The sequence below is a fragment of the Balaenoptera physalus genome (assembly GCF_965194825.1).
Source record: "Balaenoptera physalus genome assembly, chromosome: 1".
Classification (NCBI taxonomy): domain Eukaryota; kingdom Metazoa; phylum Chordata; class Mammalia; order Artiodactyla; family Balaenopteridae; genus Balaenoptera; species Balaenoptera physalus.
The window spans coordinates 186,725,993-186,750,888 of record NC_138882.1 but is presented as its reverse complement, the minus strand read 5'-3'; the positions used below and the strand labels follow the sequence as shown (position 1 = coordinate 186,750,888).

General features: G+C 41.0%; 1 protein-coding gene across 12 annotated transcripts in view; it reads left to right on the top strand.

Moving 5' to 3' along the window:
• Nucleotides 1–24,896, top strand: part of VPS13D (vacuolar protein sorting 13 homolog D) — a 253,994-nt gene that overhangs the window by 148,978 nt on the left and 80,120 nt on the right. For 10 of the 12 annotated variants that reach the window (XR_014251756.1, XM_082416950.1, XM_082416945.1 and 7 more), the window contains 5 exons: nt 1,236–1,385; nt 2,333–2,429; nt 4,473–4,621; nt 16,668–16,802; nt 17,955–18,122. Coding sequence is in view for 11 of the 12 variants with exons in the window: in XM_082416950.1 (XP_082273076.1) it covers nt 1,236–1,385; nt 2,333–2,429; nt 4,473–4,621; nt 16,668–16,802; nt 17,955–18,122 (699 nt within the window). In the remaining variant the exon portion in view is untranslated. Of the gene's footprint in view, nt 1–1,235; nt 1,386–2,332; nt 2,430–4,472; nt 4,622–16,667; nt 16,803–17,954; nt 18,123–18,504; nt 22,924–24,896 lie in introns of those variants that run through there. The other 2 variants (XM_082416946.1, XM_082416948.1) reach the window with 2 other exon arrangements.

Sequence of the window (24,896 nt, the reverse complement as noted above, 5' to 3'; positions counted from 1 at the left end):
GACTGGATCAGGTGGGCCCTTGGAGGCTGTGCTGAGGAGTGCCGTCCTGTCCTCGGAGAAAGGGAAGCCACTGCAGGGTGTCCAGGAAGGAGGGACATGATTTGTGTTTTTGAAAGATCATTTTGGCTGCTGTATAGAGAGCATATGGTAGGAAGCAAGAGCGGAAGTAGGAAGAAGTGCTCTAGGTCCCTCGCCATTTTCTCTGCACCTTGAAAGCCAACAGAAGGACCATCTGCAGCGATTGTACAGAATGGTTCTCTGGGAACCCATGTGATACAATGGAAAGGTCAAGGGCTTGATGCTCGAAATACCTGCATTTGAATAACAACTCTCCTACTTACTATTATACCTTGTGAATGTGGGCAAGTAATTTAACTTCTCTAAGCTTCTGTTTTCTTGTTTGTAAAATGGGGAGGAATAACACTTAACCTTTAAGGTTGTAGTGAGGGATGTGTTAGGTGATGTGTAGGAAGTACGCTTAGGGGTACCCGACACGTGTTCTCTCCTCTTTCCTCTTCCTAGTGTGGGCCTTTAGGGTAAAACAAAGTAAAGATGCTTGCTTCCTGCCGTGAGCCTCCGGATGTCCGTAAACCTACCTGAGTGTGGAGAGTGTGTTCTCGGTGATGGTGCTGATGGGGGGGATGAATAGAGCAGTCCCTGGTGCCACTGCTTTCATCACTCCGTTCCTAGAAGGGAGTTGACTTTAGGATGGGCAGCTGTGCCCGTTTGGTAGCCATCTGCTACTGATTCTCTAGTTTGAGTTCTTCAGGGAATTTGGAGCAAGAGAAACATCGATAGCCTAGTGGTTGAGAGCGTTCGCTTTGGGGACAGAGAGAAGTGGAGTCAAGTCCTCGTTCTGTCATTGACTAGGTGTACAACCTTAGGCAGGGGGCTCTCTTCTCAGCTTCTTTGTCTATGACGTGAGGACGGTGATGGTCCCCAGGAGGTTGTGGTGAGGATGCAGCAGAGCCCTGAGTTTGATAACTTGGACAGGCTGACCGTCGTGGGACTTGATGAGATAACGCTTGTGAGGGGACAAGCTCGGTGCGTGGCACACAGTACTCACCAAATAAAGTATAGCTCCTAACTACTGCTATTATTGTTGCTGGTGTTAGTGAGAATATATTTTTCCAAAAGTACTTTCTGAATGACCTGCATATTGTGAGACCTAGTTAAAGGTAAAAATGAAAACTGAGCAATTTGTCTGTTTTTGTTGCTGCTTTTTCATGTCCTAGGTGGACAATCAGCTCATTGGCACCACGCAGCCCTTCATGCTCTTTGTGACTCCACTGAGCAATGAGAATGAGGTCATTGAGACAGGCCCTGCTGTGCAAGTGAACACGGTGAAGTTCCCCAGTAAGAGCGCGCTGACCAACATCTACAAGGTAGGCTGGTGGGCTTGATTTGTCCTCTCGCAGCCAAGGCTCAGAGCAGCAGTGCAGGCTGTGGATGGAAATAGTCCAGTGGGGGTAAGGCACTAAGCGACTCGATACATTGTGTAGCGGAATTGATGGAAACTCCTCTTAAAACTTCAGATTCTCAGTTGTGTTGTTGATGATTCAGCGGGCAATAGTACTGAATCCACAGGGGCCAGAGCCTGTATTCGTCAGCTTGAAGTCTCTGCAGGAAAGTATAGCATCTTCTAGATTGGTCGTGACCAGGCATGATCTCGATATATTATTAAAATAATAATCCAAAAATTAGCACACAACATTGTAAATCAACTGTACTTCAATAAAATAAATTAAAAAAAATAATAATCCAAGACTACTGGAAAAGGGATAGGAGGGGCCTGACCTTGGGACAGACATCCTCCGCTGTAAGTTGCCACACTGTTTACTAAAAGCAGATCATTCAGAAGTGATAAACTTTCTTTCCTGGAGAAGTCTTCATGTACAAGCTAGCGTTACAACACGAAATTCTGGAAAAGTGGGAGCTTAGAGGTTGCTTCTCATATTTCTGGTCCTTTGTCACCAGCGCCAGTGGGGTCAAGCCTGCCTGTGGCCCTCAAATTCACAAGCCCTTAAACTAGCTGCTGTCCATGTGAGCTCAGTACCATATACCACAGGGCATCTGAAAGTGTAATCCTGACTAACCAGACACAGATGCCCTGGGAACCAAGCAACAGGATGGTGAATCGTCTACTAAACATCTTCTGGAATTTTTGATTCGTTATAACAATGTAGAGAGAGATGAGCCAGAAAAAATTTGGCAGTATGATTATGAAATCACATAAGTAAAGAGACCACGCCATATCACAGGGGCCTTCTTAGGGCGCGGATGAAAGTTCCTCTGGCATTCGCACTGTAAATCAGAATTTCTTTATCTCTAGCATCTGATGGTCACGGCTCAGAGATTCACGGTACAAATTGAGGAGAAACTGCTCCTCAAGCTGCTGAGTTTCTTTGGCTACGATCAGGCAGAATCAGGTAATGTCGAATGTTCTAGGTGTGTATCTGGGAATTGGCCCAAGGGTGGCATTTTTTAGTCTGCTTGTGAAAATAGGCGGCCTCTGAATGCCTGGCAAGCTCCCTATCCACTTCATAGTCTGAGCTGGGAAGCTAAGGTTTGTGGTTCAGTTCTCTTTCTAAGTATTGCTTGTTGACAGGTATTGAGGTATATCTGTGTACGAAAGAAGCTGCTCCAAGGGTCTCTGGTGTCCCAGCATACCCAGGGGCAAGCTTTTGGGAAGCAGTATATTGTTCCTCTCTGTTTCATGTTTTTTGACTCATCTGCTTTAAGATGGCAGAAATGATGTTAGTCATTTAGCAAACCACTTTGTTTCCTAACCTTTGTTTATTAAACAGATTCAGGGCCAAGAATCAGAAATCCCTTCGGCAGTTCCTTTGGTTTAGCTGAGGAAAAAAATTGGCTAGCCTCAACTCCTTAACTTTTTTTCACATCCATACCCTTATGCCTTAGTGTAATTGCAAAGGTTTCTAGTTACTTTACTCTTCTTTGGAGAGGGGAGTAAGATAAGCTATTGAAAGACCTAAATTTTCCAGCAGTGCCACGGAAATTATGTAGCTGTCTCTTTATTTTAGATGCCTCATCGTGGCCTTTGCTAGACTGTATATACAGCTTAGAAAGAAGTCAGTAATGCTTAGTCTTTTGAAGACTAAACCAAATACTGAGCCTAAAGAAATGATAAGATAGAGACTTTTAATGTTTATCTGCCCATGTTGGCTAAAGGGGGAGAAAAATCCCTGGGGACATGTGTACATATGAACATACATGCACACAATGCAAGAAAAATATTTTTGCTCTTTTTATCCCAGACTTAGACTTTAAGCTTTAAGTGTATTTGGGATCAGGAGCAAGATCCCGTCTGTTTAGTGCTGCGTTCTCCACTTCGGGTAAGAACGCCAGTGTTTGTTTGTGTTCAGAGAGCCACTTGAGCCTGCCTGCCAGGTATCTGTTCTCTTTTGGTACCTTCCTGGGAAGTTTTACTTTAAATTTGATTGGACACGCTTTTCTTGTAAGTTGCTCTAAATAAATTTCTCCCCAAGCATTGTCTAGTGGATTTAGACTCTTTTGTAAAATCCTTGCCTGCCTTTCATTGAGGACTCTCCTCTGCCTTCTATAACTATTCCTGTTCCCTGAAAACAGATAAGCCTGTCTCTGCTGCGGTATCTTTTTTTTTTTTTTTTTTTTAACCTATTCCCTTCTTTCTATAAATAGAACTATATAAAAGCTTACAGTATAAATTTGTTTGATATGTAGTTATGTACAGTCTCTGGTTGTATTTCTAAAAGCACATGAATCCAAGTGCAAATAAGCTGCCCACTTGGGTGTGGGGACAGCATCAAGTTGAAGAGCACATTGCTGTGTTTTAGCCTGTGTTCATCCCTTTGACTTCATGAGACAACAAGTGAGAAATCTGCCTCCACTCTGCTGTTTAAATGCTGTCCACTGTTTGGGAGAGAGAGCCACTTGTCGTGATGTTGGTTCTTTATAGCCTGCAGCCTGTTTCTTTTTAAGGCATTATGTTTCGCTCAGATTCATCATTTAATTGGTCATGTTGTTCATGATGATTCAGTTAAACTACACTCCAAGTACTTATTTAGATACCATTTTCTGAAATAAATTCAGATAACCTGGGTCATTTATAATAATAATGATAACGACATGGTTCCTAGAAAACGCATTGCCAGCAAGCACACCCATGACCTTTGGCTTTCCCACCTGGATTATTTTTTTCCAGAGATGATATCTGCCAGATGGTAATAGAGTCGCAAATCAAAAGATTAAGCTATTGTACTTTCTGGATCAGCAACATGAACCAGATCTACTTTTACAAAGAAATGGCATCAGGATACTGTACATATCACTGAGCCCTAAAAAATTAAATTTAGACAAATAGACGTTTACATTTTTCTGTGAGTTTCTCTTCAATGTGAACGAAAGTATTTGAATCATGAGACTTCAGAGGAAACTTATTTTTCAAGAAACCAATTCTACCTTTGTACCAGAGGTGGAAAAATACGATGAAAACCTCCACGAAAAGACAGCTGAGCAAGGTGGGACGCCGGTTCGATACTACTTTGAAAACCTCAAAATCAGCATCCCCCAGATCAAGCTGAGCGTGTTCACCTCCAGCAAGCTACCACTGGATCTCAAGGTGAGCTGCCAGCTGGGTAAGTTTAGAAATGACTTTTCCTTGGGAAAGAGCGAGTGTGTTTACCACTTGCTTTTCTGTCCAGCATCATCATTTGTAGCAGGTATTTTTACAGGTTTTCTCTTTTGAGAAGGTTTATCGACTCACACGTGTATGTACAGATGTACAGTTGACCGCTGAACAGCGTGAGGGTTAGGAGCACCCACCCCTCCTCGCAACTGAAAATCTGCATTTAACGTACAGTCAGCCTCCCGTTACGTGCAGTTCTGCATCCGAGTAAACTATTGAAAACATCCGCATGTCAGTGGACCATGCAGTTCAAACTAAGTGTGGTGTTCAGGGGTCAACTGTATGTTTCTTTTCTTTTCTTTTCTTTTTTTAATGTTTAAGTATGACTTTGCTAAAGATTAAAGAGTAACAAAAGAGAGTAAACACAGAATTACATAAAACCCCATCTGCCCTCTGCTTAGCTCTTGGCTTAATCTCAATGAGGTAAAAGCCTCCTTTCCTAGGGCCTCTCCCAGACTCAAGAGAAAAGCTGTAGCCAAGACAACATCTTCTTTTTGTGCCCGAGTCCTGCCTGCCCTCCTTCTTGCCTCCTCTCTAAGTAGTCACCTCTTTTTGAATGGTTGACGGTGGAAATGTCTACCGCCTTCAAGGATGACGCGGTCACTAACCCACCAAGGTGTGGCCTCCCCTACCACCATATCAGGATGGGACACTCCTACAGAGCATCTGGATGTGCACTTGACAGATACAGTCTGAATACCATCTTTATTTTCTGCAGTAAAATCTATTAAAATTAAGGGATGCTTCTAGAATTCAAATCCAAGCCTATCTGACTCTAAAGTTTATATACATCTTACCCCTATGATGTGCTGTCCCTTAGAACATAAGGAGGCGGAGAATTTTAGAGCTCTGTGAGTCCTTAATGATTCCCTTGCTTGATGAACAAGGATATTGGAGTTCACAGTGTTTTGTCACTGAAGCCTGTGTAGATAGGAGCAGGAGTAGAACCCAGGTGACTGTTGGAAGGTCCTTCCTTAGGCGGAGTCTACATCTGCCTCCCTGGAGCCTGCGCCCCTTACTTCTGGTTCTTTCCTCTGTTGCACTTGAAGATGGGTATCAAGGCATCTACCTCCCCACTAACCACCAGTCGAAGACTTTCCCACTGCCCCATGCTGCCTCCTTTAAGATGCTGCAAGGTGGTCTCTCTTTCTGAACAGGAGTAGCTAGAGACATGGACAAGTAAGTAATAAACCTGGAGTCATAAATTTACATGCCTGCAGGGACTGTGCCAGCAGTGAAGTCGGCGAAGCAGCCCCGGGGGCACCGTGGCCCTCAGAGTGTGCACTCTTCATCTGAAGGGGGCAGTGCAGCTCAGCTCCAGCCAGTTGTTATGGGGGAATGTGAACCCAGGGTTGCCAGATCTTCGGGTTTTTTAAAGTGAAGCCGGAAATCTGGATTTTTATGTGGAATCTCCTGGTTTTTAAATGTTGGCAACCGATTTGAATTTTTTTGTTTTTGTTTTTAAACCTTGTGGGCCTAACAAAACACATGTGTGGGCCTCATGTGGCCCACGATTTGCCAGCTCACAGCTTCTAAAATAGACTTACAGGTAACAAGACAGTAGTCTGGTCCACATCAAATCATATTTGGGTAAGGACAGGGCAAGGGTGACTGCTTCATTAAGGCAGCAAACGGGATGAGTAGTTGGGAGTGCTGGTCGGGACCGGGGAGCTCCTGCAACCATCCTGAGAACAGTGCCTTCTCGGTGAACTGTCCTGTCTGCTTAATTTGCTTTAACTTCATGTTTCCCGGGAGACTAAAGATACTTACAATTAGCATGGGAGTGGGGGGGAAACCATGGGAAAACCACTATCTTGCTAATATCCACAAGTATCCACTTGACTTATGTGACCCTTTGGAATGGGTTTGTTTGATAAAGTATATATTCCCCTAGAACACTTGGCACTCACCCAACAAACCAATGTCAAGCATTTCCTGAGAGTTAAGGACTTCTTGTTTTCTAAATCATCTTACTAAGAAACACAGACACCTAATTGTTCCTTCCAGATTGCTCCTGGTAGAAGATTTCCCCCCAGACTAACAAATGCAGTATGATTTTCTACAGTTGAAGTAGCTTCAGACCCCCAGTTCCATGGTATTGATGCTTGCACGTTCGCCCTGCGTGCAGTACACTGGGAATCGTTTAGGTCGAGTGTTTCATTTGGCGCGATATCGAAGGGACATTTTCAAGGCGTTTCTCAAATGATTGCTGAACAGATTCAGTGGAGCAGCCACGTTATGAGGTGTGGGTGTTGGGAATTGGGACGTCAGAGTTAAATTCTCAGCTTACAGAAGTCACCATTTTATTGTGTCTTGCATTCTCCTCGAGGAGTCTGGGACTCATAAAATAATGTCATTTATTCAAATAGTTTTCTAACAGAGTAATATCCCTTTATTAGTAGCTCTTAGGAAGAGCAGCCTGCTCTTTGAGATGAATATGGAACGGCTAAAAGTCTGTGCTTAGGAAATGGAGTCCTGTCCCAGCGCAGGAATCATGAGAGTCTGACTAAAAGGTAACCATGTCTTTGGTATTGAAGGCATAATTATCTTGATTCTCTTGACTCCAGGCCAGAAGCGAGGCTGTCAGAAGTCTCAGAGGGAAGTCTCTTCAGGTTTACACCGAGGGTACATTATTGCCAGATAGAGTGTCTGTTCAGAAGGACTCAAAGCAGTTTTACATCTGCTATCTCAATTGGATTTCTTACTCTGCGATGGAAGAAGAGGGAGATAATAGTTCCATCTCACAAATGCAGAGACGAAAGCACGGCATTCCCCGCCACCCCCACCCCCCATTCGCCATTATTCTCCCAAGTTCGCATGTTAGAGAGTAGCAGAATAATACTGAAAGTGCCAGGTAGTTTATATGTTCTTTCGGTTTTCTTAAAGATCAAAAGAGTCCAGGAGCCTTTAAAAGGTTTCACAAGGTGGCCTACAGCAGCCCTTTTCCCATTTAGAGCATTGGGGTATTACAAAAGAAGGGCTTTAATTGAGCAATCTAGTTTGGAAGAAAACCCACATTTTAATGGTTGGAGAGCAAGAGGGTGGGGGTGAGGGGGAATTTCAAACAAAGACACTATTTAAAAAGCCTAAAACTGTCTTCTCAAAGGCTTGAAATAATTTGTTGGGAAACTTCAGACCCTTTACTTTTTCCTCCCCTCCCTAAATAAAAACCAGATTTGTTAAAAGGAAAAAAGATCCAGTATTGTTAATTGTATTTCAGAAAGTGCCAGAGAGGGAAATATCCCTGTAGTTTTAAACACTGTCCCAAGAGGGAAATGGGCAAATACCCTGCTTCACATAAACAGTCTCTATGTACCATAAATAAACCTTTAAAGAATGAATTCCAGACAGTTTTGTTTAGTGCAGGATAAACTAAGAAAGGAAAGGACATGGCCCAGGGACTAGCTTGTGATCTGAGACCTTATGGCACATGGACAGGTATTTCTTCTTTCAACTCTATAAAGTTTCTGGAAGACTTCAGCGGTTTTTGTCTGGCGGAAGTAGGAATAGACAGTTTCCTATTTTTATTAGGAACTTATGAGCACAGATTGCTTTCTCCAGAATCCATTTTATAACAGGAAACTGTCTGCTACTTGAGTAAATAAGCATCAACTTTGTATACTACTGTATTTGATTAGTCATTCAGTTACTACAAGAAAAAGCCCTGTTTGGCTCGGAAAGAGGGAAACTCTCATCTCCTCTACTTTGACTCACCAGAACAACCTGAAGGTGGCAGAGTAATTCATACCAGTGTGCCATATCTCAGCTTTTTCAAATGTGGGAGGCCCCAAAGCAGTACCAGGTAAAGATCATTTTTACTGAAAGGCCAGAATACTTCCTTGGTTCAGACAGAGCACGTTAGCCACTCCGAAAGGGGATAGTGTCTCTCATGAGGGTTTTGACAACTTAGTAGAGGTTTCAAAGTCTTTGTGTTATGTGTGGTTCTTCTTCTTTAGTGTTTGGTTGCAATGAGAAGGTTGGGGTACAAAGCTTTTTGCCGTATGCCTTTGTTTTGATCTCATTTCCTCTTTTCTGAGAAGAAAGTAATGCTCAGAGTTGTATTGGCAAAACAAACTGCTGAACTGATGTCAGTACCTGGCTTTCCTAGCATATCTATTTATTGTGGGTCTGAGCAAAGCAGTTGAGGCTACGGGGCCTCAGTTTCTGTGTCAGTGAAATGGGGAAAATAGTGCCTGCTCACTTCACCATCACTCACCACGTGCATGGGTGAGACATGCAAGAATGAATAGCAGAACATTTTTCAGGAGAAATAAAATAATCCCCTTTTCTGGTCTTCATGCTTTCTGCCTGTTAGGTAGTTGTGGTTGTGAAAATGAGCACGTTCAAGTCTACAATCTACTAATGACTAGCTACGGGAGTTTAGGCCACCCACTTAACATTTCTTTGGTTTTATTTATTTAAAGAAATGAGAGTGTTAGGCTGAATTAACTTGAGGATGCTCTTAATCTCTGAAATGTTTTGTCCTGAAATTTAGTGGGAGGTTGCGAGTGACTTCCCAAGGCACCAGATGCAGTGGCCTTTTTTCTGTCCTCACCTTCGTCGGATCCTCTGCCATATTTGATATTGCTGACCTCCCTGTGCGTGGCGTTGTCCTTTCTGGTTCTCCTGTTACTCTTCTGTTTGTTTCTTCTCGTCTCCTAACCCATATGTTTATTAAAATGGGCCATTTTTTTCCTCTGTGAACTAAACTGTCTGGTCATATCACTTGTCCATTTTAAAAATCATTTTATTGGTCTTTTATCTCCTCTTATTTTAGAAGCTCTTTATAGAAGTTTTGTCTTTGATATAAGTTGCAAGTATTTTTTTTTTTTTGGTTTTTCATTTGTCTTTTTTACTTTGCTTTTGGTGTGCATATGTTTTTTTAAATCATACAGAAGCTTTTTATTTTATGTTGTCAAACTTATCAATCTTTTGCCTTTTTGAACCTGAATTTTGAGTCACAAAAAAGTTTTCCCACTCTGGTTTTAGACAATTTCATCTAGGTTTTCTTCAGTTATATAACTTCATTTCAATTAAACATGCTCTTGTTCCAGAAGAGTTTAAAGCAGACTCTGAAAATACATGCTAAAGGATTAAAAAATACGTGAGAAAATAAAATAGAAAGTCCAGTAAATTGCACATTTGTATTAAATTATTTTAATATAAAGGCATTTCAATTCAGTGGGGATTATATAGATGTTTTAATAAATGCTGTTGGACTAATTAGATAGCCATATGGAAAAATATAAAATTAAATTTATTATTCACACTCTACATAAGAATAAATTCCAAGTAGATCAGAGATTTACTGACATTATTAGCATGGAAAAGTATTTTTACATTTAAAAAGAGAGTATTTGGCATGCTCTCTAAAATCCATAAAATGTCCATCATGTTAAATAAAAATATAATTGGAAAATAGGCCATATCCCAAAATTATTAATTGGAAAATAGACCATATCCAAAAATTGTTAACTGGCTTATAGCAGACCCAAACCAGCTGAGAAATACAAGAAAAGCTAGATTGAAAAAAGCCCAAAAGTCTGTTTGAAGGTATTGGAAAGTTACCAAGACAGCCAGTACTTGAGGGTCCACGATTTATGAGAGGAAGGAAACTCGATAAGGTGAGCCCAGCATTTACTCTGGTTTTATTTTTGAGACAGCTCTAATTTGTACGTGGTGTAGGGAGAAAGGTAAATAAGTCAAGCAGAAAGCAGCTGCCCAAAGTCAGAGAATCCGAGGAAAGCTTTGGGCAGTCTCACAGGGCTGGCCAAGCAAAAGTGAGACTCCATTGCTACTGAGAGAGCTGGTAATTGAGAGGCTCATATCTTTTTTTTTTTTTTTTTAAATTGAAGTATAGTTGATTTACAATGTTGTGTTAGTTTCACACGTACAGCAAAGTGATTGAGTTATACATATATTCTTTTCCATTTTAGGTTATTACAGGATATTGAATATAATTCCCTGTGCTATACAGTAGAACCTTGTTGTTTATCTGTTTTGTATCTGCTAATCCCAAACTCCTAATTTATCCTCCCCTGGCCCCCCTTTCCCCTTTGGTAACCACAAGTTTGTTTTCTATGTCTTTGAGTGTGTTTCTGTTTTGTAAATAAGTTCATTTGTATCATATTTTAGATTCCACGTATAAGTGATATTATTTGATATTTGTCTTTTTCTGACTTATTTCACTTAGTATGATAATCTCTAGGTCCATCCATGTTGCTGCAAATGGCATTGTTTCATTCTTTTTAATAGCTGAGTAGTATTCCATTGTGTGTGTGTGTGTGTGTGTGTGTGTGTGTGTGTATACACACCACATCATCTTTATCCATTCACCTGTCGATGGACATTTAGGTTGCTTCCATGTCTTGGCTATTGTAAATAGTGCCGCTATGAACATTGGGGTGCATGTATCCTTTCAAAATAGTCTTCTCTGGATATATGCCCAGGAGTGGGATTGCTGGATCATATGGCAACTCTATTTTTAGTTATTTAAGGAATCTCCGTACTGTTTTCCATAGTGGCTGCATGTATTTACATTCCCACCAACAGTGCAGGAGGGTTCCCTTTTTTCCACATCCTCTGTAGCATTTTTATTATTTGTAGACTTTTTAATGATCGCCATTCTGACTGGTGTGAGGTGGTACCTCATTGTAGTTTCGATTTGCATTTCTCTGATAATTAAGGATGTTGAGCATCTTTCCATGTGCATTTTGGCCATCTGTATGTCTTCTTTGGAGAAATGTCTATTTAGGCCTTCTGCCCTTTTTCTGATTGGGTTGTTTGTTTTTTTGTTATTGAGTTGTATGAGCTGTTTGTATATTTTGGAAATTAAGCCCTTGTTGGTCTCATTGTTTGCAAATATTTTCTCCCAGTCCGTAGGTTGTCTTTTCATTTTGTTGATGGTTTCCTTTGCTGTGTAAAAGCTTATAAGTTTGATTAGGTCCCATTTGTTTATTTTTGCTTTGATTTCTTTTGCCTTGGGAGAGTGACTTAAGAAAACATTGCTACGATTTACGTCAGAAAGTGTTTTGCCTATGTTCTCTTCTAGGAGTTTTATGGTGTCGTGTCTTATATTTAAGTCTTTAAGCCATTTTGAGTTTATTTTTATGCATGGTGTGAGGGAATGTTCTCACTTCATTGATTTACATGCAGCTGTCCAGCTTTCCCAACACTACTTGCCAAAGAGACTGTCTTTTTTCCACTGTATATTCTTGCCTCCTTTGTCAAAGATTAATTGACCGTAGGTGTGGAGGGGCTCATATCTTACAGAGAAGGGACAGGCAGAACAGAAACCCCAATAGTCTGAGCTGTTTTGTTTCTTGAAGCAGATGCCAATTTCTAAGTAGTCTGAGAGAAGCCAAGCAAAAAGTAGCAGCCAAGAGGCTAACTAAATAGATCTTTTAGCAGTTTTATGGTGCTGGGGAGATTACAAGGGGAGGAATGGAATTGGTTTTCAGTTGAGACTGCTGAAGGACTATACCAAACTTTATAAAGATGGAAACAGACCAAGATTATCTTTACAAAGACTGAAAGCCGGCCTTGAAAACACTGATTGGATTAATAAGCCTCTTTAACTGCCTGCCAGAAACTAAAGACTCATTTAAAATCTATAAGTTTTTATACAAAGTGTAGCATTCAATCACAGATTATACCAGGCCTATCAAGAGAAAAAACAGACACTAGAAACAGACACTAGAAACAGATAAACCAGATGTTGACATTATCAGACACAGAACTTAAAATAAGTGTAAATGTGTTCAAGAAGTTTACCAGAAAACTATAATTTATATTTTGAACATAATCAGATAATAAAGGAATATTACAGACTAGAATTTTTTCGCAAACATAGAAGAAAGAAATTTGGACAAAATGTTATCAAATCAAATATAGCAATGTATAAGAAGGAAAATACAGTTGACCCTTGAACAACATGGGGTTTGAACTGCATGGGTCCACTTACATACTGATTTTTTTTTTTTTTCAGTAAATACAGCACTACATGATCATGGTTGGTCGAATCTGTGGATGTGGAACTGTGGATATGGAGGGCTGACTGTAAAGTTACATGAGAATTTTTGACTGTATAGGGGATTGGCACTCCTAACCCTCATGTTGTTCAAGGGCCAACTGTATATCATAACCAAATCAGGTTTATTCCAGGGTTATAAGTTTACTTTACATTTCCAAATAAATCATGTCATTGACCACATCAGCAGAATGAAAGAATTTAAAAATATGATTATCTCAATAGTTGCACAGAAGTCTTTTGACAAAATTCAGCATCCATTTATGATAAGAACTCAGGAAACGAAAAAATAGAAAGGAACTGCCTGAATCTGATAAGGTGTCTCCATGAAAAAGCTACCCCAAATGTCATACACAGTGATGATCTATTGAAAGCAGGGAAGGATGGCCATTATCACCACTTCTGTTCACTGTTAGGCTGGAGATCCTAGCCAGTGCAATAAACAAATAAAAGGTATAAAGACTGGATAGGAAAATGAAAACTTTATTATTTGCAGAGAACATGATTACCTAGAAAATCTAAAAGGATATACAGCTAAGTGATTAGAATAAATAAGTAAATTTAACAAGGTCACTGAAGACATTGTACAAAAATCAGTTGTATTTCTATATGTCAGAGAAAAGGAAAATTTGAAGGATGTCTTTACAACACCATTAAGAAAACATTAAATACAATATCATCTATTGCTGTGTAACGAATCATGCCAAAACTTAGTAGTTTAAAACAGCCATTTTATTTGTTCACAAATCTGTGGGTCAGCCATTTAGACTGGACTTAGCTGGGTGCTGTTTCAGCTGGACTTACTTGTGGTTATTGATGTGGCTGCAGTCACCTGCCAGTCAGCTGAGACCAAAGGGTATATAAGATGACCTTACACCCGTGTCAGGCGCTTGTTGTTGGCTGTCAGTAGACCCCCTTCCACGTGGTCTCTCATCTTCAAGGAAGCTAGTCTCAGCCTCTTCACATGGTGGAAACATCAAAAAGGGCGGAGCAGAAGCTCCAAGATCTCTTGAGGCCAAAGCTCAGAGATTGCACATGTTACTCCTGCTGCACTTTATTGTTTGAAGCAAGTTATAAGGTCAGGGCAGATTCAGGTGAAGGGGAAATAGACTCTGCTAATGATAGGAGATGCAAAGAATTTGTGGCCGTTTTTACTGTACCACAGATACGTAGGAATAAATCCAACAAAGTGTGTACAAGACCTCTGCACAGAAAGCAATTAAATATTACTGAGAGAAATTTTAAAAGGCCTAAACAGGTAAAGGGGTGCACCACGTTAATACGTTGGAAGATTCAATATTATAAAGTTGTCATTTCTCCTCAAATTGATCTATAGATTCACTAGAGTCTTGATGAAAATTCTAGCAATTTTTTTGGTGCCAGATTGACAGGCTGATTCTAAAATTTATTTGGAAATGAAAAGTGCAAAGAGTAAATAACCAAGGTAGTCCTGAAGAAAAAGAACAAAGTTGGCGAGCTTACACTAACAGACTTCAAAATTATTATAAAACTATAGTAATTAAGACAGTGTGGTATTGGCAGAAGGCAGGGCAAAATGAAACCCAAAGGAGAATCCAAAAACAGACACATGTAAGTACATTCACTTGACTTATGACAAAGTTACACTGTACTACAATAAGGGAAAGGATGGCCTTTCAATAAATATTATTCAGTCGGTTAGATACCCATGTGGAAAAAATGCTTCTTGATCTCTGCTTTAGAACATATATAATAATCACGTTCAGGTAGATTGTAGATGTAAATGTGAAGAGTAGAACAATAAAAATTCTATAAGTAAACATATGGGAATATCTTTATGACCCTAGTGTAGATAATTTCTTAACTATGGCATAGAAAGTTCTTTCCATAAAGGGAAAGATTAAGTTGGATTTCATTAAAACTAAGAATGTCTGCTATCAAAAAACACCAACGAGTGATAAGACAAGTCGCATAATGGGAGAAGATATTTGCAATATATTCATGAAACAGAAGACTTGTATACAGAATGTATAAGAAAAACTCCTACAAAACTTATAAGGAAAAAACAGACAATCCACTATGAAAATGAGCAAAAGACTCAAGTAGGCACTTAACAAAAAAAGTATATCCATGAGGCTGATGTGTGTATTATCAGGTGCTTAATCTCATCCTTCAACAAGAAGATGGAAATTAAAACCACACTGAGTTACCATTACACACCCATCAGAATATTTGTTTTTTAAAAAGCTATCTTTGGGACTTCCATAGTGGCGCAGCGGTTAAGAATCCGCCTGCCAGTGCAGGGGACACAGGTTCGATCCCTGGTCCGGGAAGATCCCACATGCCGCAAAGCAACTAAGCCCGTGCACCACAACTACTGAGCCTGCGATCTAGAGCCCGCGAGCCGCAGCTACTGAGCCCACGTGCCACAGCTACTGAAGCCCGTGCGCCTAGAGCCCGTGCTCCCCAACAAGAGAAGCCACCGCAATGAGAAGCCTGCGCACCGCAACGAAGAGTAGCCCCCACTTGCCGCAACTAGAGAAAACCCGTGCACATCAACGAAGACCCAACACAGCCAAAAATAAATAAATTAATTAATTAATTAATTTTTAAAAAGCTGTCTTTACCAAGTGTTGGCGAGGATGTAGCATAACAGGAAATTTCATAGACTGCTGAAGGGAGAGTAAGCCAGTTCAGCTGCTTTGGAAAACTGCTTGGCAGCATAGGCTATAAGGTTGAACATGTACGTTCTTTATGACCCAGCAGTTCCACTTCCAGGTAGATATTCAAGAAAAATGCATACAAATGTGCCCCAAAAGACATGTCCAAGAATGTTCATAGCAGCTTTATACATAATAGCAAAAAAATGGAAACAGCACAACTGTTCATCAACAGCAGTGGTTAAATAGTTTTATTCATATGTTGGAATACTATGTAGCACTGACAGCTGTGTTTAAACTGCAGCTGTGTGCAACAACTTAGTGACTCTCACAGACCTAGTGTTGATGTCGGAAGCCACATACAACCAAGTCCATACTGATGATTGCATTTAGATAAAATTCAAAGCAGGAAAAACTCAGCTGTGGTGCTAGAAGTCAAGATACTGGTTACCACGGGCTTCCCTGGTGGCGCAGTGGTTAAGGATCCGCCTGCCAATGCAGGGGACCCGGGTTTGAGCCCTGGTCCGGGAAGATCCTACATGCCACGGAGCTACTGAGCCTGCGCTCTAGAGCCCGCGAGCCACAACTACTGAGCCCACGTGCCACAACTACTGAAGCCTGCACGCCTAGAGCCTGTGCCCCGCAACGAGAGAAGCCACTGTGATGAGAAGCCCATGCAACGCAACGAAGAGTAGCCCCCACTCACCGCAACTAGAGAAAGCCCGCACGCAGTGACGAAGACCCAATGCAGCCAAAAAAAAAAAAATACGATATAAATAAATAAATAAATTTATTTTTTAAAAAAAGGATACTGGTTACCTCAGGGGAAGAGGGGGTCTTGATGGGAGGTCCACAAAGAGGGGGTGGTGGTGTGGTGCTTCCAAGTTGGGGATAATAACCGACTTTCTGGTCTGCGTGGTGGTTACATGGTTGTGTTTACTTTGAGAAAAATCACTGAACCGTACATTTGATTAGTACACCTTTCCGTATGTGTGGTATGCTTCAGTCAAAAAGTAGAACATGACAAGCATACAGATCCAAAACAGACCAGAAAGAATTATGCTGTGAAGCTAATAGTGTTTATTTCTATGTGATATATGTTACTTTGAGTGATATATCTATATATTTTTATACATATTCCTAATATTTTACTTTTATAATTACAGGGGAAAATCCTTATTTATGAATATCATAACCTTGACTCTCATTGGAAAGTTGACATGACTTGTAGCTTTCATGGAATTCAGAATTACAGTACCCTGGAAGACCATCATATGGCTAAAGCATATCGTTGCCTTTCTCCCCTAACTAGGCCCTAAAAAGCACCTTGGGATTTCCATTGATTCGGTTTGAAGATGCCGTGATTAATCTGGATCCATTCACTCGGGTACATCCCTATGAGACCAAGGAATTCATCATCAATGATATCCTCAAACATTTCCAGGAGGTGAGCTTTGGAGCAGTGCTTAGTGGCTGGAGCATTAGCAGAATGACTGTTGTAGTTGTTTGGGAATTCTGGTTGCTGAGATGTCACTATTGACAACCCAGATGAACATTTCAACTCTGATTGTTGTGTGATGGGTCAGATCACAGCCCATGAAGTCCACGCACATCATGAAAATCTTGAAGCAGTGCATCTGATTTATGAACGGATAATCTTGTCTCTCAGAACTGGTCTCAGGGGCTTCCACTAGATCAGTCACAATCTTAAGGGTTTAATTGAGGCTTTCATGACAACACAAAAGACTGTGAATGTGAACCCTGTTTGCCAGGCATGGGCCTACTTTCAGTGACCGCATCAGTGTTCTTAGAGCCTATGAAATCCTGCCCTAGAGCTGAACTTAAAAAGTTTTTATCAAGTTGGATATTTTCCATTTTGTATTTATTATCCAGACTGCAAAGACCAAAATCTAAAGCCAAGACGTACTCTTCGATGACTAGATGGGTCAAGATCATATCAAATTTATTAGCTGTCAGAGTTAAAGTGTATCCTATGCGTGTTCCCTTCTCTCCTTCCTCCCTCCTATCTCCCCCCTTTCTTTCTTTGCTTCCTTCCTTGACCTCCCTCACCGGTGATATTTCCACTGAACTGTGAGGAAGAGTGAGATAGCGGATACCACTGGACCACGGAGTCAGGCACCGGGGGCACATAGGAAGTGGCGGGTTGCTGGGTAGGTCTGAACATGCCCACTCTATGCACCACCCGCTCGGCAGACTCTGAGGGGGCTCCAGGTCTGGTCCCTCCCTCACTTTCCTTTTAAAACTCTCCCCGCTGCTGGCTAATTCCCTATTTGTAGAGCGATGGAAAGGAGAGTGTGCTGTATATACTAATAAGTATTTGTAAAGAGTCTTACCTGTTTCATAGCTTTTTTTCCTTCTGAATGGCTTCGAAGAGTATAAGTACTGAGAGTATTGGGAGAGGTTTAGGGCAGAGCTCACGAAGGGCAGGAGCTCACAGCTGATGAGAATTAAAGGGTGATTGTTGGTGTTGGTGGGAATGGAGGACAAGAGAGATTTCTAACCTTTTTGCTTGGGATGCTCGATCTGCAAATATAAACAGGTGCTGGTTTTCTTCTTCTTTCCCTGCTCCGTTTGACAGGAACTCCTCAGCCAGGCAGCTCGAATCCTGGGATCGGTGGACTTCCTTGGCAATCCCATGGGGCTTTTGAATGATGTTTCTGAAGGGGTGACTGGACTGATAAAGTATGGAAATGTTGGGGGCCTTATCAGAAATGTTACACACGGAGTATCAAACTCTGCTGCCAAGGTAAGGAAATAGAGGTGAAATTCCATTGTAATTAGCCTCAGGAGTCCTCTACATTACTGTAACTTCTTTTAGAGTTAATAGGTTGTGAGAAGTTACATACACGGCCTTGGCTTCATCGCCCACGTGCCCTGCCTTTCCCGCACCTCCAGTAACCCGGCCCCAGTCCATTAAGTGCTCCTCTGCACTCTCTCCCCTTCCTCTTCTCCGTTCCCGCTGCCTTCATCCAGGCTCTGGTTGTCTCTTCCCTCACCCACTGCCATAGCCTCCTGCCCCCTCACTCCACCGCAGCTCTCACAATGCCTCCAGAATGAACTCGCTTTATAAAACACAGAACTTGATTGTGCCATTCTCCCGCCTGAAATCCACCCGTCATTACCCACAGCTCACAGGATAAAGTCCAAACTGTGGTACGGCCTTCTAGAGCGAAGCAACCCTTTTAAGTCATCTGAGTCCGGCAGCGGAAAGACAGCAGTGTAATTCTGCTGTGTCTTGCTGTCTAGCTGGCTTGTTTGTTCATTGGCCTCCTGTTTGGTGGACATCTTGTTATTCCATAGTTTAATTTTTGGCAGGAGCCGATTTTACGTGTGAAGCTGGAAAAAGGTGAACGTAGTTGAAGGGGGGTTGCTATTTGATAACATGCAAAAGGCGTCTAAAGACTCTGCTTTCCTCCCCTTCCTGTCAGCTCGACAGAGTTTCCTTCTAGAGATTGACCTTTTCACGAATGAACCAGCATTGGGAGAGCGCCTGTGCTCTTGGCTTGTTTACCATAGAGCATTGTTGTAGCAAAGTCATAGGTGCACTTGTGCCGTGGCCACTAGGATGGTGGCTTCACCGTAGAGAGCCTTTCAGGTGCCACGTAGGAAGTTATCTTGATGAGCAGGTAAGGAGGTAGAGTTGAACAGCAACATTTCTGTGTTACGTAGCATTCTTGGTAATAATGTGTGAAAGTTGGGAATTTATTCCTGTTTTCCAAACTCTTCTCTAGAGCTGATGGTTCTTTAGTCAGATCAGGTTTTTCAATACAGGCAGATCTCGTTTTCTTGTGCTGCACAGATAGTGCGTTTTTTACAAATGGAAGGTCTGTGGCGACCCCACGTGTCCAGCACGTCTGTCGGCGCCATTTTTCCAGCAGAGTCTGCTCACCTCATATCTCTGTGTCCCATTTTGGTCATTCTTGAAATATTTCAAACTTCTTCATTATGATGATATTTGTTATGGTGATCTGTGATCGGTGATCTTTGATGTTATATTGCAAAAAGATTATGATTCGCCGAAGACTCAGATGGTGGTTAGCATTTTTTAGTAATAAGGTATTTTTAAATTAAGATGTATGCATTCTTTTTTTAGACATAATGCTGTTGTGCACTTAACGACAGTGTAGTGTAAACTTAACGTTGTCTTCACTGGGAAACCAAAAAATTTGTGTGACTCACCTTATTGCAATATTCGCTTGATTGTGGTGATCTGGAACGGAACCCACAATCTCTCCAAGGTATGTCTTTGCTGGACTTACGTTAAACCAGAACAAAATGTACTGTTTGGCTTGTGGTTCAAAACAGACAACACTCTTAACTTTTAGAGAAAGGGTGAAAGGTAGAGAGGCAAGAGACTTTCTAAATCATGGTTTGGAAATGGACTCTGGGTCATAGTCTGAATGAGTGTGCACATTTCTGCCTTGAATCATTGCCTATGCTGCCCTTGGACCTTCACCCCTGACAGCAACATAAAAGTGGCACAGATTCCTCAATGTTCTTTTGCTACTAAACTTGATATAATCAGATGCAGTTAAGATATTTACTTGTATACACCTGTAATTTATATAATATTGTACATCAGCTATACTTCAATAAAAAAAATTTAGTTGTAAATGCCCAGTTTAAAGATTTTACTTAATTTTTTAAAACTCTAATTAACATAGGACAGTCTCTTTGGTTTTATAATTCCTTTCTTTATTTTTGTACCCCTGGGCTTTGTTTTCATTTGAAAAAAAAAAAAAAAGGCACTTATGGTTTATTGAAAGGCCTTCCTCAGCCTGGAATATGCCCTGACTTTATAGCTTACTATGAGAATAAAATGAGGAATGACCTTATGAAAACTTTGTAAAACATGAACTGAACAAGAGAAATGGGTTTTCACTCTGACTCTTAGGTTTACATCAATGTAAAATGTACAGACTTTAGCCACCAGGAAACCATTAATGCCCTTGAAATGAAAGTCAGTATGTTATAGTCTACAGAAGAGGAGGATCTCAGGCTCGGAGAGTGGGAGATTCACACTCCGTGTGGGCCAGTTTGACTGTTAGGACCCTCTAGCTACCCTTGTGGATGAGAATGAAGACATCGGGAACTTAACTTGCCTGTGAGCTCTACACAGGTGAGACCTTGTGTGGGTTTCTCCAGAGTTTCTCTGCAACATCCCGGTGAAAAGGTTGGTGCTTTCTTTATTCTCTCTCATTCGGGGACATCTCATTCATCATCTTCTTCTGTTTCCCCTGGAAAACTGTTTTTGAAGCTTGAGGGTCAGTATGAGAATATAACTTAAGCAGAAAGAAAGGGCAGCATACGCCTTACCTCCACCCTCACTCCCAAATCCATATGAAGGCCTGGGGGGCAGTGATCTTGTGTCTTGCTGGATATCATGCTCTATCTTGTTGTTGGATTTGCATAAGGGTACTGTTTTCCAGGACCCAAGGCCTCTTGAGTGGGAACCCTGCTCCCCATGTGGTCGGCGTCCTTCTTCATGCTTTTTCTTGCCTTTAGTGAGCAAATCAGTATTGGCGTCACAGACTGCTACTCAGAGGAATTGCTATGGAATTTATTTTGATACCAGGAACCCTGGGTGTGTTATAACAATTAGTCCATATATCTATCATGAGAAAGCAAAGAGACTTAAAATTACCACTTCATTTTGGAAATGGTAGCTTCAAAAGCCAGGTCTATCAGCTAAATGCCCATTCAGGTCATCTGTGATTCTGCATGTATGTAGTTTGGCTAAAGATGTCCATTTTCTTGTAGTTTTGTGGGTTGAAATCAGACCTTTAATGTTGCTTTGGGGGAATGTTTTGTTTGCTTTTCTGTGTACACAAGAAGAGTTTAAGGAAGTGCAAATGACCACAGTAATCAACTGTTGGCCTGTGGGAAGTATTCCTTTAAAGAGTGCCTGAGTTCCAGTGGTTAAAGAACGGGGTCAGACAAGACAGAACTGCACCTTGCCGAGCCCCAGCCAGCCAGCCCCACTTGGCTGCAAAGACCAAAGGGCTGTAACCTTGTTGTTTTTTTTTTTTTAAATAAATTTATTTATCTAGCTATCTATTTATTTATTTATTTAATTTTATTTATTTTTGGCTGCACTGGGTCTTCATTGCTGCATGCGGGCTTTCTCTTTTGTTGTGGCGAATGGGGGCTACTCTTTGTTGTGGTGCGCGGGCTTCTCATTGCGATGGCTTCTCTTGTTGTATAGCACGGGCTCTAGGCACGTGGGCTTCAGTAGTTGTGGCACGTGGGCTCAGTAGTTGTGGCTCATGAGCTGTAGAGCGCGGGCTCAGTAGTTTTGGTGCACGGGCTTAGTTGCTCTGCGGCATGTCGGATCTTCCTGGACCAGGGATCAAACTTGTGTCCCCTGCATTGGCAGGCAGATTCCCAACCACTGCGCCACCAGGGAAGTCCTGTAACCTTGGTTTAATAGGCTTTGAATGTAGTAGAGAAGCCCCATAAACCTCGTGAAATTAATTATAAATATTGTATATATGTGTATTTTCCTGAAGCAAGGATCTGAAGTTTTTATTGGATTGTCAGAGAGATTCATGCCTCCCAAGAGATAATAAATCATTATTGTAGACATAGGGTTGAGCATTGAGGGGACTTGATAGTCAGAATACCTGGGTTCTAATCCCATTCCTACCCTTAAATAATCTTTTTCTCTGTTGATCTTGAGGGATTTTTTTTTTTTTTTTTTTAATCTATGAGAAGGTGATGGTAATTTCCCCTGTCCCACTGACCTGAGGAGCAAAAGATTTGAAGATGTTAAAACCCAGTGTGGAGTTAAAAGGGAATTCATTCTGTCACATAAGAAGGTAATAGACCTGTGGGTCTTAGTTGTGTGTGGGTAGATGTTGTGAATTATTCACAGCAGACTTTTAATTTCAGATCTACCATGTCCACTTCTGGAATTTCTCATTACATTTTAAACTGTTATTTAATTTATTTCATATTAGCATCAAGGAACCAGAACTAGGAGGTAATCTATGCCCTTTATCCCCTTTGTTTCTCTTAGCCTTTTCTTCTGTTCCCCCAAACCCCAGCAATCAGCTTATGGATTCCAGATCTAAGGGATATGATTTAGGGATTAGCCACCAAGCTGTGAGCATCTATCCCTTGACTCCCTTGCCTGGATCTTGGTAAAATGACTCTAACCCTTTGAGTAGACCCTCAAAGATCTGATCATATTCCTAAGGCCATGACAGGATGATTGCCTCTGGAATCCTTTCTAGGAATATGATTTATTTAAGAAAAGCACAGCATTTCAAATTCCAAAACCATGTCAGAGGAGCAGTTTCCCTCTGCTGCACGAATTGAAAAGAGCATGCTTTTCCCTACTTGGGTGTCATTTGAATATCTACAAGACCCTCTAACCTCTTTGAAAGCCAGAGAATTGGGGAGATATTCATTGAACAAATTTCCTCTCTTAGATAGACTCTCATTTCCCTTCTGTCTATGATTATTTTGTGATTATTTTCATATACTTATAGAAAAATTACATAGTTATTCTTAAAATTAAAAAAAGTTCTTTTCAAACCAAGAAAGTCTCAGATGTTAACAGTAGAACAAATGATTCCATTCTCTTTTCTGCCCCTGTAGAATCTGAATGTTTTCTCTGTACAGCTGTCATCTGGTCTTCCTAAGGGAAGAAAGACAATAGTGTACTTAATTTCTTCCAGCAAAGGAGAGGAGCACTTTTGATCATCACAAATGGAACCTCTGCTCTGTTCTGTCCTACTTTCCATCCCTCTCTTTGTGTCTTTATCAAGGCGATATAGGATGCTTTTGATCTTCGGTACTTTTTTGATCTCAGTTATGTTTTGACTCTACGCTTATGAATGCAAATATTTTAATAATTTTCCCTGTTTTTAACTAAAAGTTTTTCATCAAAGGCAGTTGTTCATGGAATTAGAATTCATGGTTTATTATTCACTAAAGGTTAGTTTTACTGATAACTTTTACAGTTGTATGATAGGTTTCTTTCTTTCTCTTTGGCTTTAGAGCATTTATCTCTACCAAGCCCAGATTTCCCAGCTCACATTCTACAGATCTAAATTTTTGTCAAGGAGATATGAATTTTCTGTCAGTTTTAGTTAATACATTTTATTCTATATCGCTTTAGCCATTGTTCTATTGTTTTAAATCAGTTTTGTTTGTTATGAATTGGATAAAGACCTAATAGCTTCATATATTTCTTGGTGCAAAGAGCATTAGTAGGAAAAAGGTGCAGGAACAGGGTTGAAACTCCCTGCTTCATTATGACATACTCACTTATAAACATTAATTGAGCACCTTCTCTTTGTCAGGCCTGTGATAGACTCTTTACGTACATTGTCTTGTGTATGTTAATCTCGATTCTTCAAATCAGGAAACCGAGACTTAAAGAAGTTAAACAATTTTTTCAAGGTCATAAAACTGGAGATGACAGAGAGAGTATGAAACCAAGTCCAGCTAATTCTAAAGGCCTTGTTTTTCCCCCTCTGTGATGTCTCTCCTTTGTGTGTGTGAGGCTTTCTTCCAGGCACTATAGAGAACATGAGAAGTTACTTACTGTTAGCTTCCCACCAGAAGCTTATTATTTGACATCACTTGGTTAGCTTGTAAGGTGACTGCTGTCACATCACCCATGTCACGAAGCAGGCCCTCAGGAAATGGTGCTGGTTGTGGTCATTCTTGTGTGGGATTAGGTATGACCGTCGCCAGCTCCTTTATAGACAGTAAGAACCTTGGTGATTGCAAACGTGGTTTTACTCATGTGATATCATTTGATCATCAGAATAACCTGGTCAATAGATAGGACAGGCAGTATTAGCCCCACTATGTAAATGAAGAAACTGAGGCCCAGAGAGGTAAGGTGACTTCCCCAGGGTCAACCAGGAACCTGTGGAGCCAGCACCTGATCTTCTGCAATGGCGTCTGAATTTTCATTTTTAGTTGCACTTTGGAGATATTGCTAACTGCTTGATTTGTTCTAGACATTCCTCTGTATGTTAAAAAATAAAAACAACAATGAGAAAAGCAAAGAGCCCTGCCTCGACTCAGAATGAATTTCGATAGCTTTTAGGAAAACCATCTAGAAGATAAATACAAGCAAGTTAAGTGAGGAAGAGAGAGAGGGAAATTGAGACTGTTTGCATAGTTGAGTAGAAAACCTAGCTAGCACTTTAGATGGTATTTTGTTCTTTGGTCTCTGTTCTTTGGGGTACCATATGTGGAGGAGCCACTTCCCTTCCGAGAGAACCTTTCACTGGCCCTTTGTGCCCAGGAAACCAGATCTGGGGCATAGCAGTGATCCAGTGGAAACTGACTTCGTGTCCCTGCACCCAGGGATTCTCAGCCAGCCCCTGCCACTGGCCAGCCTCCTATCATATATACTGTGACCTGGTTGAGGGCAAAGGGGTCCATCTGCCTTTTGTTTAAGATAAACAGCATTTGTTTGTATTTGTTTTGTAGGCAGTCTATTTATAAGGCTCAAACGAGACTAAGCCACTGTTTATTCAAGGCAAAAGTTTTATCT